The sequence below is a fragment of the Sceloporus occidentalis genome, unplaced genomic scaffold (genome assembly GCF_023333645.1).
Source record: "Sceloporus occidentalis isolate IW3139 unplaced genomic scaffold, rSceOcc1.0.p SCAF_15, whole genome shotgun sequence".
Taxonomy (NCBI): domain Eukaryota; kingdom Metazoa; phylum Chordata; class Lepidosauria; order Squamata; family Phrynosomatidae; genus Sceloporus; species Sceloporus occidentalis.
Window position 1 is genome coordinate 7867280 of NW_028316995.1, and position 18460 is coordinate 7885739.

An 18460-nucleotide genomic window follows, 5' to 3' on the forward strand; every position below is an offset into this window, starting at 1 on the left:
CGAGCAAGTTAGCAGGTCAGCGCCCGCCATCTCTAATGGATGGGGATCCTTGACAGCAGATTTTGTAGCGCTATTACGTATAAGTAGCATAAGCTAATGAGTAGGGGAGAATCTGACAGAACGGAGTAGGGAATTTCAGAGGATAGGTAAGGCATGCGTGACATTTGGAAATGCTAGTGGAAAGAAGCTGTAACATTTGAGGAGAGGTTGGTTGGATATTTGGAGATAACAGCAGATATTGGGATGGTGCAGTTTTTTTCTAAGGGCTCTGTAGACAAGAAGCGTATTTCTAACTAGAGCCATATATTCATTTAAGTTACACACATTGTGGGGTTTGAGAGCCACTGCAAATAACGTTCTTATTACACTTATATGAAAATATATGGTGCATAGAAGGTTTGTGAAGCACCTCTATTTTTTTTCCTTTATAGGTCTTATATCAAGTGATGGATTTTGCAGATACTTGATGTCGGATGAAAATGCCCCTGTGTTTCTTGACCGTTTGGAATTGTATCAGGAGATGGACCATTCTCTTGCTCACTATTTTATCAGTTCATCCCATAATACATACTTGACTGGGAGGCAGTTTGGTGGGAAGTCCTCCGTGGAGGTGTATAGACAAGTCCTTCTGTCAGGATGCAGGTAGGTTGGCAGGTTTCAAGCTGACCCGTCCAGCTTCCACAATGGCAATCATTTGCTTCCCCAAACGGAATAATTTCAAGGTGATTCAAACTCTTATATGCACATTTAGTTTTGTTATTATAAATGTCAGCCACAATATTGCCTCAACAGCAAAGTGTTGCTATAAATGTGTTTTTCTCCTTGAGAATAACAACAGGTCACTATCTCCAACGCTATGCTATGCATCAAAACAAAAGGATAAAAGGAGACAAGAGCGAGGCGCGCAAGGTTTCACGAGCCCATCTGCTGTGATGTCAGCAGAGGAAGGGGAATTAATAAGTGGCATAATCGTTCATTGCCATAGCAACACTTTGTATAAGGGTTTGTTTTGGTTGTTTTCTAGAATGGTTAATCACCTTGGAGAAGGTGTAGAAATAAAATGGAATAAAACTTTATAGCGCATACAGGTGATGGAAACACAGTATGAATTCTTTTACTTGAACATATGAAAATCATATGGCGCACACTAATTGCAAAGATGTTTAACATTAAGAGATGATAAATGTTTTGCACGATTGTACTTGACAATGAACTACTTAAGTGCATTTCATATTGTTGTTTATGTGGTATAAATATTAGTGTTGGGATTGGTGTTAATCCTTTAGTCCTTGACTACATACGGCAAGTGCAACAAGCTTGGGTCCTGGCAAGAATCACTATTTGGGAGGGCGGATGACAACTGTATAGGTATTCGTATATAAAGAATCTGAACATACACACTATTGTTATATGATTGTTTTAACATTTTCCCCCACGCCATCTTTTAAGAAGGTGCACCAAAAGAAAAGGAACTTCAATTGAGAACTAATTTGTATATACTTTCTCCTGTCATTGTATATTTGCCAGTAGTTCCGCTATTACAGTGCACAATGTTTAGATGATATGGTCTTTTATGTCTGCTCTTAAATGGTATTCTCCAGGCGTTTTTGGATGCTTGTGTGGTTGTTTGGTTATTCTAATCGTTTGGTTTTATTTGTATTATAAGGTGTGTTGAACTTGATTGCTGGGATGGGAAAGGAGAAGACCATGAACCTATCATAACACATGGGAAAGCTATGTGTACGGATATCTTGTTTAAAGTAAGTGCCCATCATATTGGCAATCATGGTTAGTGTTGGCTGCAGCAGCCCATACATCACGCTATGAGTATCTTACCAGCATTAATCGAAATGACGTAGCACTAGCTGTACCCCTGGCAGGTGCTTTATTTCTTACCATGCCCCAGCCCATTCTCTCCCTGTTTCTGACCCCCTCCCATTACCCTTTTATGATATTTTTAAGAACAGCGGCTTATTAGTGACTGTAGAGGCCTGGAATATAAAATTAGACCCTTAGTGATTAATTGTTCTATTTACATAGAAAATACCCTTACTGAGATGCTATAGAACTTAAATTCCCATGAAAGAAACTGCAAACAAAAATGTACTTTTTGTTAATTGTTATTTCTCTTTCAATGGTGCAAAACAATTGCTGTAGAGCAGCAGGTGCTCTTCTAACATTTCCATAACTTTATTTCCCATGATACAGTTAGAAACTCATTTAGGTAGGTTTAGTTACATAGCCTTTTATCTTTATTGGGAAAAAAATAATTGCTCTTATAGACAACAAAATCTTGATGTTATTTTGTGTTTCCATTGAATTGTCATTATTTGTAATCAGATTTTTATTTATTTTTTGGTCAAATTAACAACGTCGCTTTCTGCTCTTTTCTGAAGGATGTGATTGTAGCTATCAAGGAGACCGCGTTTGTCACATCCGAATATCCTGTAATACTTTCGTTTGAGAATCACTGCAGGTGAGATCCCCTTTCTGCTTTCTGAACATTTTAACATCTATGTATTAAACAAATGAAGCTACAGAGAATTGGCTTCACCGTGGAATTGCCTTAATGAAAGAGAAATGTAGCAAATTATTCCGCCTCATTCAGCTGGTCATAATGGTGTTTCCACTTTGCTTATATTTAGGTTTTAAAGTGTATAATGTGGCATCTGTGGCCTGTGTGTGAAATTGGAGATTGTCTCTTTTTTGCCCTTGCCTTCCATAACAAATATTTAGAGTAATTAGAGCAGTTATTTGTAAATAACCAATCAATAGTGCATGATCCCAAGAAATATATTATTGTGTCTTAACTGAGGATCATGTATCCTAGTCTTTCAGACTGTGATTAACACATCTAATTTCGGCCATGTTACCAAGTAAAACTAGCTAATGCTTGGGATCTTTAGTAAGAAGCCATAGATCTATCTCTGCCTGTCGCCACCCACTGCTCTTGAACGTACAAATGGATAATAATTGCCGTCCATCAAGACTGGGGGCTCTACTCACCCTGCTTAGTCTTGGTAGGACATGGCCAGCTTGTAACAATGGTGGGCTATGGCTTCAGAGATCTACCCACATTTGAAATAATTGCCACGTTTTGTTCCAACTGCACAGAACAAAATGATAGCATGCATAGGAAACACGGATCTCAGCACAATGGTCCACATGTGCCAAAAGTTCCAGGTGTCAGGGTGTAGCTGGGCTAATCATCACATGTAACCGTCAGAAGAACTGAGCGACTGCGAGGGGATATTCTTAATTCTTCCACGGGTAATACGAAATAACATTTCTGTTTCATTTGTAGCAAATATCAACAGTACAAAATGTCCAAGTACTGTGAAGAAATATTTGGAGACCTTCTTCTGAAGCAACCTCTGGAGACGCACCCAGTATGTATACCTTGCTTGTTAGTTATTATAGTTCATGGCAGGGTGAAGCGCTTTTTTCATGTTGCTCTGCCATTCACTTGAGTGCAGGAGTCTCTCTGGGTCAGAAGCTGAGATCTATCGTTCATTCCCACAGGAACAGGTTACTGCATTCAACCAAGAGAGCAAAGTGACGCAGGCACAACATACTCATCACGTAAAAACCTTGAGCTTTGCTTCCATCTAGTGGGGGAAAAAAGTCCCTAATCATGAAAATGGAAAAAAAAAAAAAGAATTTAGGAATGAACAAAAAGCTTGTTTTCCCATTTTATGTATTCTAAAGGTGCTATTCCTCTAGGACAAAATGCTAATTGAGCTCTGTAGTATATTAAACAAATGGAGGTTTAACCAAATAAAGACCACAAAAGACTCCTTTGGGAAGCTAGCATCTACCTTTGTGTCACATGACAAATGTTAATAAGCAACAAATTCTGAATTAAACAAAAATTTACATTAATTAACGAATAAATTCTGTGAAGGATGGAACAGCACCTTTAACAATTTGCCATATCTCTTCTCTTTGGTTTCTACTGTAAGGAAATAGAAATGTATTATTTGCTTTCAGCCTCCACGATTCTTCATTAGCTTCTCATGGTTGATCATTGTTACGTCATAAAAGTGTAAAGAAGATTTGCTATAATCAACATATTTTTCTCATGGGATCTATATTAACACTTTCATATTTATTGAGGCTAAATTGTTGATCCCAATATTACTATAGTCAGTCCTTCCAAATAAATAGCTGAGAGGATTCACCATTCATTGACTTTTTCATAGGCACCCGACAGTTCAACCAGCTATACTTCATAACCTTCTAGAATGCACATATTTGTTTATAGAATGGTGGAATATTTAATGAAATTTGTAGCTCACAATCAAAGTTCTCTTCATTATTGTTGAGCTCCCCCTCAAGTTAATGACTATATTTTTAAACCGGGGGCATTGGCAGGCTCATTCAGGATCTGAGGTTTTGGCCCGTAGCTTCAACGTAACTTTACTTATCATATACACACAACCATCGTCTACACGCTTACTACATACATACTAAACATGCTATGCAAATAAGATTACACATCCTAGGAACACACACGGAAGCTTTTTAACATGGCTTTGCCATTGTGATTATTGGCTATATGTGGCGACTGTGACCTGTTTATCGAGGACACATAAGGTGCAATCTTGGTGTAAATTCTAAGTATGACGAATTATTGGAGAGCCATCATTAATACGGCAACTGCTCCAAATGTAACATTTAGCCAGTTTGTCACTGTGAGTAATCCGATATGATGCTCTCTGTTGGCTAGGTCATTTTAGGTAGGCCTTTGCCATTTCTTGTCATACCCCAGTTCCCAAATGGTGATATATAATACAGACCGTAGAAGGCTCCCTGTACTGATCATTTCTTTTTCTATATGTGGCCAATGCAATAACACATTTTTTTAAAGCAAAACAACCAATGCCAAAGTATAATATGAATTCTACTACTAAAAAATACATTTTAAATTCTTGAAATTAATGATTCAACAGAGAATTTGAAAGCAGCATTAGTAGTTTATAGCATTATAGTAAACGTAGCATAATTTTAATCTGATTGCATTATTGCATGTCAAAAATGCTGTTATAGCATGCCTAATGTCATAACATGGTCTCTTTAACTGTGTGTTAAATAAAATGAATGTTTTAGTACTGATATCCATATAGACTGTAAGCTCTTTGAGGCAGGCATACCCCTTTTTTGCCACATACATCACAGAATGTGTAGGCTACGGTGTACTTGGCTATTAATGTTTTAAAGATGGGGCTACAGATCCCATAATCCTCCCCCAGACATAAGCAGAAATTAAAGGGACTCTTAAAAGCTGCAAAGCAGAGGTAAGCTTTGAGATGTAAGTTGCATGCTTCTTCTCTAAAATCACCACTCTGTTTATTTTCTTGCACTGTCGGTGGAGGATCATGGGATTTGTGGTGCAATAACTACTGGAGAGCCACAGTTTGCATTCCTTGCTTTAAAGCCACCATTCTTTAATCTCATTACTGGAAGACCTTGCCGCCTATTGCAATACATTGTGTATTGCTGTAGCACTCTGTTATCATTTTCAGAAGGCTATCAATTTCTGGGGTTTTCAGAGAAAAATATAAAACATGAAAATGACATCACTCCAATACAGCTAGCCATTGCTTGGTTTGATCTCTGACCTGAGGTCAGCAAATCCCCTGTGTTGTTTAGATAACATAAACGTGCATTAACCACTTTCTATACTTTCTAAATTGTGTATCGACAGTTAATGACATGCAACTGTTATTAACGGATTTATCTTTGTATTATCATTAATAAGTTACAGAGCAAATATGCAATAAACATGGTTATAATGCATACGTAGACATTAATACTGCTTCCCTTAGGGCGTTTTATCCAAGGTGTGATGCTAACACGCTTGTGAAAATGATGCACATTTTGGAAAATGACTGCACGTTTCGTAGCACTTTATCCTTTTTGATGAGTTTTTTGGAATATAAGACTTGCTTTTTTTTTCAAAAGAAAACAAGTGCCCTTCAATTTGCCTGCATCTTATATTCTGAAAAGGTTTCAATAGCTGCTGAAATTGTTTTTTTGTTTCTAAAATAATATGTGTTATCAGGCGCATTAAACTAGTATGTCGCTATGTAGAGGGGATAAAATGTTCCTTTAAAAAGGAAGGACAGGGCTTGTGCATTCTATGTTTAGATCTACAAAGTTACATAAAAATATAAAGAATTAATTCATTCATTCATTCATATATTAATGCAAGGATATTGCATTATTTTATCCTAATGTTAAAAATAAGAGATTGGTGTAGTATGCTTATAAGTACATCCCTTTATAACATATACATTATTAAAATGAAAAGAAGTGTGATATATAAATATATATATATACACATATAGACTATATCAATATATATATTTATATATATATATAAATATATATTTTTTTTTATATATATATATACATGCACACATATGTTTGTATGCTAGAAGTTATTATTTGCGCTTTATTTTAAACAATGCATAATAAATTTGTATTTGTCTCTTACAGCTTGAAGCGGGGCGACCTTTACCTTCTCCCAATGATCTCAAAAGAAAAATTCTTATTAAGAACAAGCGACTGAAACCGGAAGTGGAGAAAAGTATGTTAACATGATAGAATAAACTGCAATTAATTATCCATGTTATATATTTTTAGGTGTAATGGGTTAAGCATTACTAATTATAATTATGTATCTGTAATATCTTCTAGATTTTGTTTAAACGTTTTGCCCAAGGAAAATCTTGCCCAAAATCCTGCTGTAAACCATGCCTATTGGTTACAACAGCAGAGCAGTAATAATATTCAGCGCTAACTGTGTACTAACTGTGTTTATTAGCGGTGTCTTATATAGAAGCATATCAATGAGTACCCTGTGTCTGTCTCTTTGGTGGTTTCCTCTTCTACTTTTAACTCCTCTCTTGATGATTTTGTTGATTATCCTTATATCTCAACAGAACAGCTGGAAGCAATAAAAAGTATGATGGAGGCTGGAGTAACCGTGGCTCCTGTTAGTATTCTTGAAGATGACAACGAAGAAGAAATAGAAAATGGTATGCGTTACAAACAATTTGTTTAAAGACTTTTACTAATAAACCAAAAACGCATTCATGAAATAGTGTGCACTTTGGTTAAAACCAAATCATGCTCCTGGATTATAATTAGTAATGAAGAATGTTTCAGAATGGGATAATAAGTTAGCCCTGTAAAACATGTCATACAAAGTCTGTTTATTATACATATATATATATATATATATATATATATATATACACACATATATATATATATATATATATATATATATACCATATGTATGTATATACCAGATACATTTTGTGACCAATTGGTCATTTTATTTGATCAAAATGTTCTAGTGTTTTGGCTTCCATAATATACTAAAATACTTTTATTATGAATGATTCAGGCGGGGGCCGTAAGTCGCCATAGTCATTAATATTCTAGGCAAATAATTTTAGCGTATTTGCCATTTCTAACCTTCCGACAAATGAAAACATCTCTAAAGAAAAGTTTAGAAAGGTTCATGCCATGGACCTTATCCCCAACATTTGTACTGGAGACAACATGGAGCATATGAGTGGTATCAGACACGTCATCAGTTGCTACAAAGAAGAAAATCTGAGACTTGTCATTTTTCTTTCAGCTGATCAAGAAGAGGAAGCTCATCCCGAGTTAAAATTTGAGTCTGAACTATCAGCCGATGACCTCAGTCAAAAAGAAGTTGCATTAAATCTGGCAAAAAAGGTACCTGTACTTAAACATAGTCCCGTTTTCTAGGCAACCATTACCTGCTATAAGCAACTTCTCTGAGCATTTTGTCTAGAACTTTCCATACATGTTTATTGTGCCTATATAATAAGTACATTGTACAGACACTCCGGACACATCAGGCAGTGAGTGTGTCTGCATCTGTATGGGAATATATTTTCTGAAATGGCGTTGTTATTTTTTTAGGCACTTGAAGATGCCGAACAAGAAAATAACAATAAGAAGGTAATTATGTTTCATTTGCTTGCAAGAAAGATATCTAGTGTTTTGCTCCACTCTCTGCACAGTATCTAGTATCTAGTAGGCATCCAATATTGATAAAGTAACGCATATGTGCATGCCATACCAGCAGGATCCATGTTCAGGCCTGATCCGATGGTACAGAGGCAGATCCAGATGGCAAGCCGGTGTAAAGGACAGGGATACAGGCAAACGTTAAACAAAAACTGAAAAAAAAGCATTGTGCCGAGCTCTGGAACCTGACTCAAATGTAAAACATGAAGATTTAGTTGATCATATGGCCATACGATGGCAGCTTGCCACCCCTTCCCATTAGGCAAGTCCCAACACTTTCCCTAAACTAAACGGAACACCGAAACTAAAACAGGGGAAACGGAACCCAGGGCGCTTACCTGTAGCAAGTAGGAACCAAGCATAGTGTGGCAGAGAAACAAACTCAGGCACAGATATACAGGGAACGGGGTGCATAGTACTGCGGCAGGACCCAAAACATAGAGCCTGACACCAGCTGGCTTCACCCGCGTGTCATCACCACACAGCCTTACACGTAAATTCACTTGTTATATAATGTAGCAATTCACATTTAATGCATTATCAATGCAGAGCCCCACAGATAAATGAAATAGTCTCTATTCTGGCTGTTCATCTGTGTATTTAGCATCGTAATGCCAGTGGATCCAGATAATGAACCAAAAGTCTTTATGGGAAATTGTGGCATTGCAGGATAATGCCGTGGGCTACACTTTAACTTTTAAGTGGCCCGATCCCTTTGAAACGTGTACATTGCACTTGCCCTAGAGCTGAGAAGTAACCCAGAGCTAAATACACATTTTCTCCAGTGCTAATAAGAGTCTGATGTAATTCAATGAGAATATGTGTGATATATTCGGTTTTAGGGCACGTTATCCGTAGAGGAGGAACAGGTGTGGATGGCAAACTATCAGCATGTGCAGGCTACGACCAACATCCATCCATTCTTGTCTACATTGATCAACTATGCCCAGCCAGTAAAATTTCAAGGCTTCAAAGTGGCAGAAGGTAATGTTTTCCTTGCTTTCATAGCACGTGGAGGAAATTTGACGTTTTGTTCTTATACAGGGCCTGAAACTGAAAGTAACGCAGTAACTTCTTTCTATAGTTCTGTCCGCTAAATACTCTTATGTAGTATTGTTTACAGATTAAAATAAGCACAATATATATGTGTATACATTGAAATGAGCCTTATATGTATACCAATATATTCTAAGCAGTTATACTGATTACCAAACAAAAAATAATAGCTAAGGGTTTAATAAATGAATTTATGAATTAATTAGTATATGTTTGAAATAATGTATTTATGCAAAAAGCTATGGACACATGCAGCCACACACCATAAGCGCCTAAGAGTGAAGGCACATCTTCTACACTTTATTGATATATGCCAGTATATATATATATATATATATATATATATATATATATATATATATATATACATACACATACATATATATACACTACAGTTCAAATGTTTGGGGTCGCTTTGCTGCTTTCAGGGAAAGCAATTCTGATTTCTATCTGTAACATAATTGCCAAAGGGGTTTCTAGTGATCAAGTAGCCTTTTAAACTTGGATTAGATATATATATATATATATATATATATATTTGTGTTAGTAACATACTGCGTTTATAAATATGGAAGTTATGCATGTGTTTTTATAACAGTTGCATTCAAGAAAAAATGTTTTAAAGCTTAAAAGGCAACATAATGAAAGCAGACAGATATTAGAAGGCAAGTCCTTTCTAAAAGCAACATTTAATATGGAAACCGTATTTAGGGAAATATCCACAAGGTGGCTCTGAATAAGTCAGTCCTGGAGTACATCTTTATTATTGATGGATGCAGCGTGTACCCATGCAATCCGCGTGTTAATGCCTTTGCATCTCTTGTGGTTCATTAACTTGATTTAGTAACATCATTTACATGACTCTATATTTAGTTTTAAACCACCAGGGTCATAAAAAAACCAGTAGGATGTTTAGAAAACAGCTTGATTTTCCTGATTTTGTTTCTTCTCTGACAAATTAAAACACCCCGTTCTGATCTGCTCTGTATTTTCGTACATCTCTCCTCTGTTTTTTTTCTTCTAAGGTGTCACATTTTCTACCAGGATAATGTAAATGCTTTTACTTGTGCATGTAAGTTAAAAAAGATAGTTACTCAGGTAAAAATAATTATGTACTTTCTGATTTTCTAGAAAAGAACATTCACTTTAACATGTCCTCTTTTAATGAGTCGGTTGGGCTAGGATACCTGAAGACACATGCCATTGAATTTGTGAAGTATCCTTTCAGTTTAATGCTTTCCCGTCTTTCTACTTGAGCTGTTTGTGCTACAATCCGACAGCTTGGAATCTAATTTCTTTGTAGTGGTGAAATGAATGTAGTTTCTTTAGGCACGCCATATGTATCCGATGAAAATGTTGAAATGTTTAACAGTTTGAAGCGTAACTTCTATTTAAAGCCCTGATGCCCCTGTGTCCTACACTCTAGAAATCTGTCCTAATTGTATGGTTGGCCAATTCCAAGTCCATCGTTGGGTGGGTGATGAAAATGTAAGTGAAAAGCTGCAAGTCTCTATTGAACACCAATAGGCTGGTTTGGTAATTGCTTAGTTTTATCAATGCTAAGTTTGCACAGACCTCTGTAGGACACCCTAACATTGGTTTCAGAAGGTCACGCGTTCAGGGGAACGCGTGACCTTCTGAAGCCAATGTTAGGGTGTCCTATGCCGGCACTCTTCACAAAGAGCAAGGTAAGTCCGGGGGAGAGCTGGGTGTTTGGTAAGGTAGCTCTTAAGGCACCCTAAAGTACTCCCCATCTAAATGCATCATATGATGGTACCAGTTCCTATTGTAGACACCAACCAAGGAATATATGAAGAACGCACAGTGTGCTTCTTTTATTGTTTCAGAGGTAGATATATTAATTTTATCCGTAAGTTCACAATTATCCATTCATTTTCACAATAACAAATTATTATCTATAAACCATAATTTTATTCTAGAAGCTTTTATTGTTTTAGTTATTTAGTCTAACCTTTTACTATGCCTGGTCTTTCCTTGAGTGATCTTGAGATGTCTGCTTTTGGTCCTCACATGGACAATGTTGGCTCCTTTTATGATCATGGCTGTATCTGTTGACAAAATTGTTACATGTCTTTATGCAACTGGTTCCTGAAACTTGCTCTAAAATAAGTATTTGAGTACTGAGAAGCTGTACAATGCACAACGTAATGTCTTAGCAAGTAACAGTCTGATAATTTGAGGAGCACATGTGGAGAACACAAGGGTTTTATCATATACTATGGACTAAAGGGCTCTCAAATTGTAGCTGTATTAACGTTCCATTTTTGATGAGCTGTTCCGTAAGATAACGCAGATACATAAAGCATAGTATTTTGGGGTTGGTTCATAAAAGGTAAAAATATTTTGATCTCCTATGTTCATCGCGCACCTTTTTAATTTAAAGATTGACTTCCTTACTGCAAGTATAATGAGTCATAAAGCAGAAGGCGGATATAATGGGATGTCATGCTCATTTTTTGCTCATTTGCAGCCCTGTATTATTTCCCTTAACAATTTCAATAGCTATAACAAACGTCAGATGAGTCGGATTTACCCTAAAGGGGGTAGAGTGGATTCCAGTAATTACATGCCTCAGATTTTCTGGAACGCCGGCTGCCAGATGGTGTCTCTGAACTTTCAGACCCCAGGTAGGTTGCAGCGTCCAACCATGCTTCATGCCAAGAACTATTTGCTTTGCAACTATTAAAACAGATGCTACAAAAACACTTTTTGGCATTTTATGTATAAACACGATTCTGGCGAAACAATTCTAAGATGTAAAACAAATGTCTAAAACAATGACCATCCCAGTTAATTCATCAAATTACATTATATAGTACACTCAATTAGTGACATAATGCATGAAGCAGCACTAATGTCTGGTGAAAGGAACCACATTAATCAGGGCTGAAACTAATGTTTGCAATGGGTAATGTTATGCTAGTATAACATCTCCAAGATCATAGGGGCATACTATAGGAGATGGCTCTAGAAGACATGCAGTACAGAATTTTAGTTCATCTGGCGTAGGATTATGAATGTCTTTTGTTTATTGGCGATGGATTTTAGAGAACTGTGATCTTTAGAATAGCACCGGAGTCTTTGCTGCAGTACTAAGCCGACTTTGTTTAATATCAAAGTAAGATCTTCAGTTATTGTGTTATGATATGTAACTTTTTCCAAAAATCTGAAATTTGAGAAGATAATCTTGAAGCGTCACACACTCCACCTTCATTTGTCTAGAACATACTGTCAAGTTTTAATCTAATTTAACTAATGCATCTATGTCCAGTTGGATTTTGTTTTTGGTAAATTAAACACTGCGGCCATAAAGTCTATTTTAGAATTGCATCAGATGTCTGATTGAGGATCCAAGTTAAGCTGAAGCCAACTCAAGTCAACTCAATATTAAGGGGAGAGAAATGTGACTTGTACCCAGGGAGTTCCCTTTAAACTGTCCTTGTGGCATCCATCAAGTGCCTTAGAGGACATGCTTTCTGGCTTCATGATATAGACAACCCCTAAAGAACTGTCTTAAAGTCCATACTGGGACACCAAATGAGAAAGGACCATACATTTTGTGTCTTAACAGATTTAGCAATGCAGCTGAATCAGGGAAAGTTTGAATACAATGGATCATGTGGGTAAGTAATTCTGCTTGAATGAAACAAATATGCAAATATAATTTAAAGAATTGACTGTAAAGTTTAATGGATCTCCAAAGCTCTACTTAAATAATCAAACTGGCATTAAATGAAGAGTGATTTAAAGTATATAAATTATGTATATAGCTGCACTTAAGGTTAACCCTTTTTTTAACGGACTTTATAGTGCAAGGATGACCTTTTTTTTTCATTTTATATGGAGATTATATATTTTCTTCCAGTTCTCTAGTGTGTTTGTTAGTATAAGACCCTCTGCATTAAATATGGGTTAGGGAGGGAACCAGAGATGTACTGGTTATTGCTCTATTGAATAGACCTGTCCAGATCTGGTACCTTCTGTCAACCCTCAACAAATCAAAGTTTGTTCCATAAGCTCTATAGAAGACATGAAATTTGATGTTCTATTTCACATCATCATAAAATCCTTCAGACAGCACAACTATTCAGCAAATAGAGGTCAAGGAGCTTAATGCTGTCACATCTCTTATCACGCGGCATATTTCTATCCTGGTTCATTCAGCGTAAATGCCAGATTTTATTATTAGATTGCTATGGGTTTTCATTTGGAAAACAAAGTGCTTCATCACGTATTAAATCATTTCCACAAGGTACCTCCTGAAACCAGATTTTATGCGACGCCCCGATAGAACATTCGACCCGTTCTCGGAGACCCCTGTGGATGGCGTGATTGCAGCAACCTGTTCTGTTCAGGTAATTTATTTACAGTTATTCCAAATGCATTCACAAACAAAACTAACACCTTTTGTAGCAATGGTTCTAAAACAGTATATGCACAGCGTGAATACGTACCCATCAGCATGCTGAAAGGACATTACGGCCACAAATGGTGGGGTGTCATTTTCACAATCCTCCCAGTTTCGTTTGCTTTGATGAACACAGCTTTTTATTCTCAAATGAACTGGAAATGGAGTAGCCATTGGTAACCACAGCCATGCACCTTTCTGTTCATTTAGGTTATATCTGGACAGTTCCTATCAGACAAAAAAATCGGCACATATGTAGAGGTTGACATGTACGGGTTACCCACAGACACCATCCGGAAAGAGTTTCGTACGCGCATGGTGATGAACAATGGCCTGAATCCTGTTTACAATGATGAACCATTTGTATTCCGAAAAGTGAGTATAGTTTGATGAGTGGAATAAAGAAGACGGATACCTCTGTGAGATGGATCCTAACTGCGTTCTCTTTTTGGTGCTAGGTTATCCTACCTGATCTAGCTGTTCTGAGGATAGCCGTGTATGACGACAACAATAAATTAATAGGCCAGCGGATATTACCTCTTGATGGTCTACAGGCTGGTTACCGTCACATTTCTCTACGAAATGAAGGCAACAAGCCACTTTCACTACCCACTGTCTTCTGTAATATTGTTCTGAAGACCTACGTTCCAGATGGATTTGGAGGTAATGTTCCCACAAAACCCTAAAGCTCATGCCCAAATCCCTCTGAATGTATTAAATGGTGCAAAATACAGTCACTCACAAAGTCATCACATGACACTGACTACTGTTTGTAGAGAGAAGTTGCTTAAAGTGAGTGTTGGTTGAAAGAAGCTTTTTCTTGATTTATACATTTGCTTTGTGAATAATGCACAACTAATTTGTCATTTCTATGGCTACAGATATTGTGGATGCTTTATCAGATCCAAAGAAGTTTCTCTCTATAACTGAAAAAAGAGCAGACCAAATGAGGGCAATGGGTATTGAAACCGTAAGTATATTTACCAAAATGTTACAAAAACTCTGTAATTAAAGAGTCAAGAGTATATTTATGAAAGAGTAGAATATGAAAGAGAGTATGAGAGTATGGTAGAGGATAGTAGAGTGAGGGAATTTAAACATGCATGGGATAGGCATAAAGCTATTCTAAATGTAGGACAAGATCAAGGTCTGAGTCTCTACATCAGGAAAATGGGAGACTAGATGGGTCAAATGGTTCTTAGGTGCCATCAGATTCTATGTTTCTGGGTGTCTTAAATATATCATTCATAAAAATGACTAGGTTGCACTTACTAAAACATGCCTGAAATACACCATTTTAAAGCAGCTACTTATAGCACTTACACTTATTATTAAGAAAGAAATATATCGGTGTGCCTGCAGGCTGGTTCAAAATACTCGACTGTCTGCAGGTGATAGAGCAATGAAACGCGTCATAGTGAAAATCATGTGTGTGCTTTCCTAGATGTTGCCACTTCATCATTGACAGGGTACAGATCATACATCTATAACGTTTAATCGCCCACATAAAGAATTCTCTTACATCCATTGCTGGAATCCAATTGTTTATGCATTGACCTTAGATATCCCAGAAGGATAGAGTCACAAAGTAGTGTGAAATTTGCTATGGCGTGTCGATCCCAAGTAGACTTGGCCGCGCCAAGCCTGCCCCTTTAATAGTGCTTTTACAATGCAGGGTGAGTATTTAATTACTAATAAGGATGGTCCACTCTACACACTATAGGAAACAGTCAGATCATTCATTACATTATATTTTATTATATAAATGTATTACATGAATATACCAAATGAATGACATGAATACACTTAAGACATAGTTACGTATTTCATAATGCTTGTGCCTACAACAAAAACCTAACTCATGATGTCTGTATGACGGCTGTACTTACTATATGACGGCACTTATTGTCCTCCCCCTCTATTATACTATAAACTATAAAGTACTAGTTAATGCTAAATAAATACTGTATATACATACGCTAATAGAGAGTTGAAAGGTTTCTTATTATAAAGCAGGTTACACTTGGTAGTTCACATTCCATTACACCAACAGATAGCAATAATGCTAGTTTTTTAAACTGTTGCTAATACAGAATATCTTTTTTTAGAGTGATATAGCGGATGTGCCAAATGACAACTCCAAAAACGATAAGAAAGGGAAGGTGAACAATGCCAAAACAAACGTTACTCCTCAAACCAGTTCAGAGCTGAGACCAGCGGTAGCTTCATCCTCTGGCACAGGACCTGAAACTAAACGAGGTAATTTGCATTTTAACATCATTTTCATTAGGAGATATATATATATATATATATATATATATATATATATATATATATATATATATACGTATAAAATTACGAAATTCGATCTTTTTTTGTATTTTAGTTATGGAGGTTATTCCTCAAGTGAAACTTGAAGATTTGAAACAGATGAAGGTATGCTTTGCGACAATTATTTGTTTTTTTTCCATTTGTTAAATAAAATAGGATATTTAAGTAAAAAGTACATTTTTGGGGCATCTGTCCAAGTAAAATCCAAGGAAATCTGGATTAAGTGGCCTCCAGTAAAGATTTTTGCATGGGGTCAGTGACCCTGAATGTCCTCCTTTTTGGTATGCTGAAGATTAGGAGGTTAAATATATATATATATATATACATGTCTTTTGTTGTTTAACTAGGCATCTTTAAATGTTATTGTTTATTAATTGTTATTCCTTTCGGAAAGCAAAATTATTTAGTCTCTGTTTGTTTAAAAATGATAATATCAACGCAATGGTATGATTGGAAATTAAAGTTTCATATGTGACATGATTTGTTTTTTGGGGGGGTTGCTAATTTTAGGCATTCATCAAACAGCAGAAGAAACAGCAGAAGGAGCTCAACAGTCTTAAGAAGAGGCATTTGAAGGTTAGTGATCTGGTCAGTTAGAAGATGCCATAGAACCTGTGATATAACCAACATCGTGTTTGCAGCAGTTAGGATGATGTAACCTAGCACCTTTTAACTTCCACATCGCAGGAAATTACCTCAGAGATGCCGAGTGGAACAGCGATTAATATTGTTTAGAAATGTCACAAATGGAAGGGTGCTGTTTTGTAATATTATGAGTGGGTTTTGTGTACCATTTCCTATGTACCCGTTAGGATCTGGTTATACACATCGCTTCTAATAATTCAACTTCGGTAACTAAACTCTCTCCTGTTTTTCCTTCCTCTGTGTCACCAAGAGCCGAAAGCTTTGTCGTCCATGGTGGTTTGAGATGATTCCTAACAGCAAATGGCACAGACCCCCAATGAGGTGTATACAGTACTTATTTAGGGTGCCTACAGTCAGAAACCTAGATCTGCTCCATTGAGGAGGTTTTTTTGTGGCTACATCCATGTTCTTCTACAAGCACATGCACAAACTCACCCTTATGCATGTATACATAAAGACATACATTCTCGTATGCATACACATGCTATCCTAGTAACAGAGAGAACGTACAGTTGCAGTCAGGCCTGCTGTATTCTGAGAAGTCCCTCATGGTCTGCTGCGTATATAAACAAAAACACATTTGTAAGCTCTTGGGATCAGGACCATTGTTGTACCGTCATGTATGTATGGTGTGTTCCCTACACTCCCTTGCAATAGAGTTATGGGATATATTGTTGCCATGGAAATATAATAGCGTTGTTATGTTTAGGTGATTTCATCGGTAGGTTTTTGTACCTGATCTTATCTGTGTACCGCATGAGCTTATAAATGGGTGTACGTTTAGAGGGTCTTCCGGCTGGTTATGTAAGAATACGTTTGACTGCCTTGAGCCTTATTGCACAAAAGCGGTTATGTTAGATTCATTTACACGTTGCATGCGCTGCCGCAAGTATTGCTTCTTTCCTTTTCCTTTTGTGGGTTTGGTTGGCCAACATTTAAACATTGTAGCTGTTCATGCATAAAGAAAGTACCGATCTTACGATTGCCCAGCTGCGATATTTTTAATATAAAATGAAAAATGTCATAATTAGAGCATTTACTTCTATTGATTACTGGTATAGATAAGTGTATCTCACATCGTCCTTCTCAGCCCGCTGTCACGATTCTAGAACTAGAAAGCAACGCAGTAAAATGCAATGAACCTATTAGAATAGTAAGCAGAAATTAATAAATAACACCCTAAACAAATCTTATTTTCCCTATGCTTCTGTAGTCTAAATAGAGCAGGAGAAACATTACCATGTAAAATAACATCTGTACCTGGGGCAGCACAGTAGAGTTTTAACCCTTAAGGAACAGTGTGTGTGCCTGTGCCCGGCATCTTCAATGGGGATTCGGCTATGAGTTTGAATTCAGAATAGAATTCTCGTTTTCTCCAGTAAATGGCTATTGATTAACAGAATATCCTGTATTAATAAATTAATAGTACAGCTGTCTAACGCAGAACAATTTTTGATGGGTTTATAGAACTGCTTATCACTGCTAGCAGCTCACAGGGTGATATTTTATCAGAGGGAGAGGTGGAATCATACGTGACTATTTTTTTCACGGTGTGCATATGTTTTTAAACATGTTTCATTGTAAAGCATTGTAATGTACCAGTCCAGGCATCAAGGGGTGCAAGAAAACCAGCTATTCTGTGTATCTTTACCTGAAAATGATGATTTTTTTACTTCAGTATTCAAACATTGCAGCCTTTTTGTGGGTTTGGGGGCCTGGAGTTGTGCCACATGGTCATATCTGGCATCTATCCAGGTTCTAGCCCCAGATAGCATTAAATGGGTTAGGAGTGGGAAGGAATTGGATGGGGGTTTGTATGGCTAAATGCCGCTCCCATGCCTGGAGGAAAAAAAAGAGTGACTTAGAGACCCTGGGAAGAAGCTCTTCACCTGGAGACTCCGGGTCAAACTCAGAGTTTTCCTAGGT

At 36.9% G+C, this 18460-nt stretch overlaps 1 protein-coding gene across 4 annotated transcripts in view; it reads left to right on the forward strand.

Moving 5' to 3' along the window:
- LOC149303208 (1-phosphatidylinositol 4,5-bisphosphate phosphodiesterase beta-4-like) overlaps positions 1 to 18460 on the forward strand; it is a 52674-nt gene that overhangs the window by 18411 nt on the left and 15803 nt on the right. For 2 of the 4 annotated variants that reach the window (XM_089481474.1, XM_089481476.1), the window contains exons 11-29: positions 432 to 642; positions 1667 to 1760; positions 2397 to 2476; positions 3305 to 3389; positions 6502 to 6592; positions 6948 to 7043; positions 7655 to 7755; positions 7966 to 8004; positions 8916 to 9057; positions 10261 to 10345; positions 11653 to 11777; positions 12722 to 12773; positions 13403 to 13505; positions 13769 to 13933; positions 14017 to 14221; positions 14440 to 14528; positions 15667 to 15817; positions 15945 to 15994; positions 16400 to 16465. In XM_089481474.1, the coding sequence (XP_089337600.1) occupies positions 432 to 642; positions 1667 to 1760; positions 2397 to 2476; positions 3305 to 3389; positions 6502 to 6592; positions 6948 to 7043; positions 7655 to 7755; positions 7966 to 8004; positions 8916 to 9057; positions 10261 to 10345; positions 11653 to 11777; positions 12722 to 12773; positions 13403 to 13505; positions 13769 to 13933; positions 14017 to 14221; positions 14440 to 14528; positions 15667 to 15817; positions 15945 to 15994; positions 16400 to 16465 (2030 nt within the window). The remainder of the gene's footprint in view (positions 1 to 431; positions 643 to 1666; positions 1761 to 2396; positions 2477 to 3304; positions 3390 to 6501; positions 6593 to 6947; positions 7044 to 7654; positions 7756 to 7965; positions 8005 to 8915; positions 9058 to 10260; positions 10346 to 11652; positions 11778 to 12721; positions 12774 to 13402; positions 13506 to 13768; positions 13934 to 14016; positions 14222 to 14439; positions 14529 to 15666; positions 15818 to 15944; positions 15995 to 16399; positions 16466 to 18460) is intronic. The other 2 variants (XM_089481475.1, XM_089481477.1) reach the window with 1 other exon arrangement.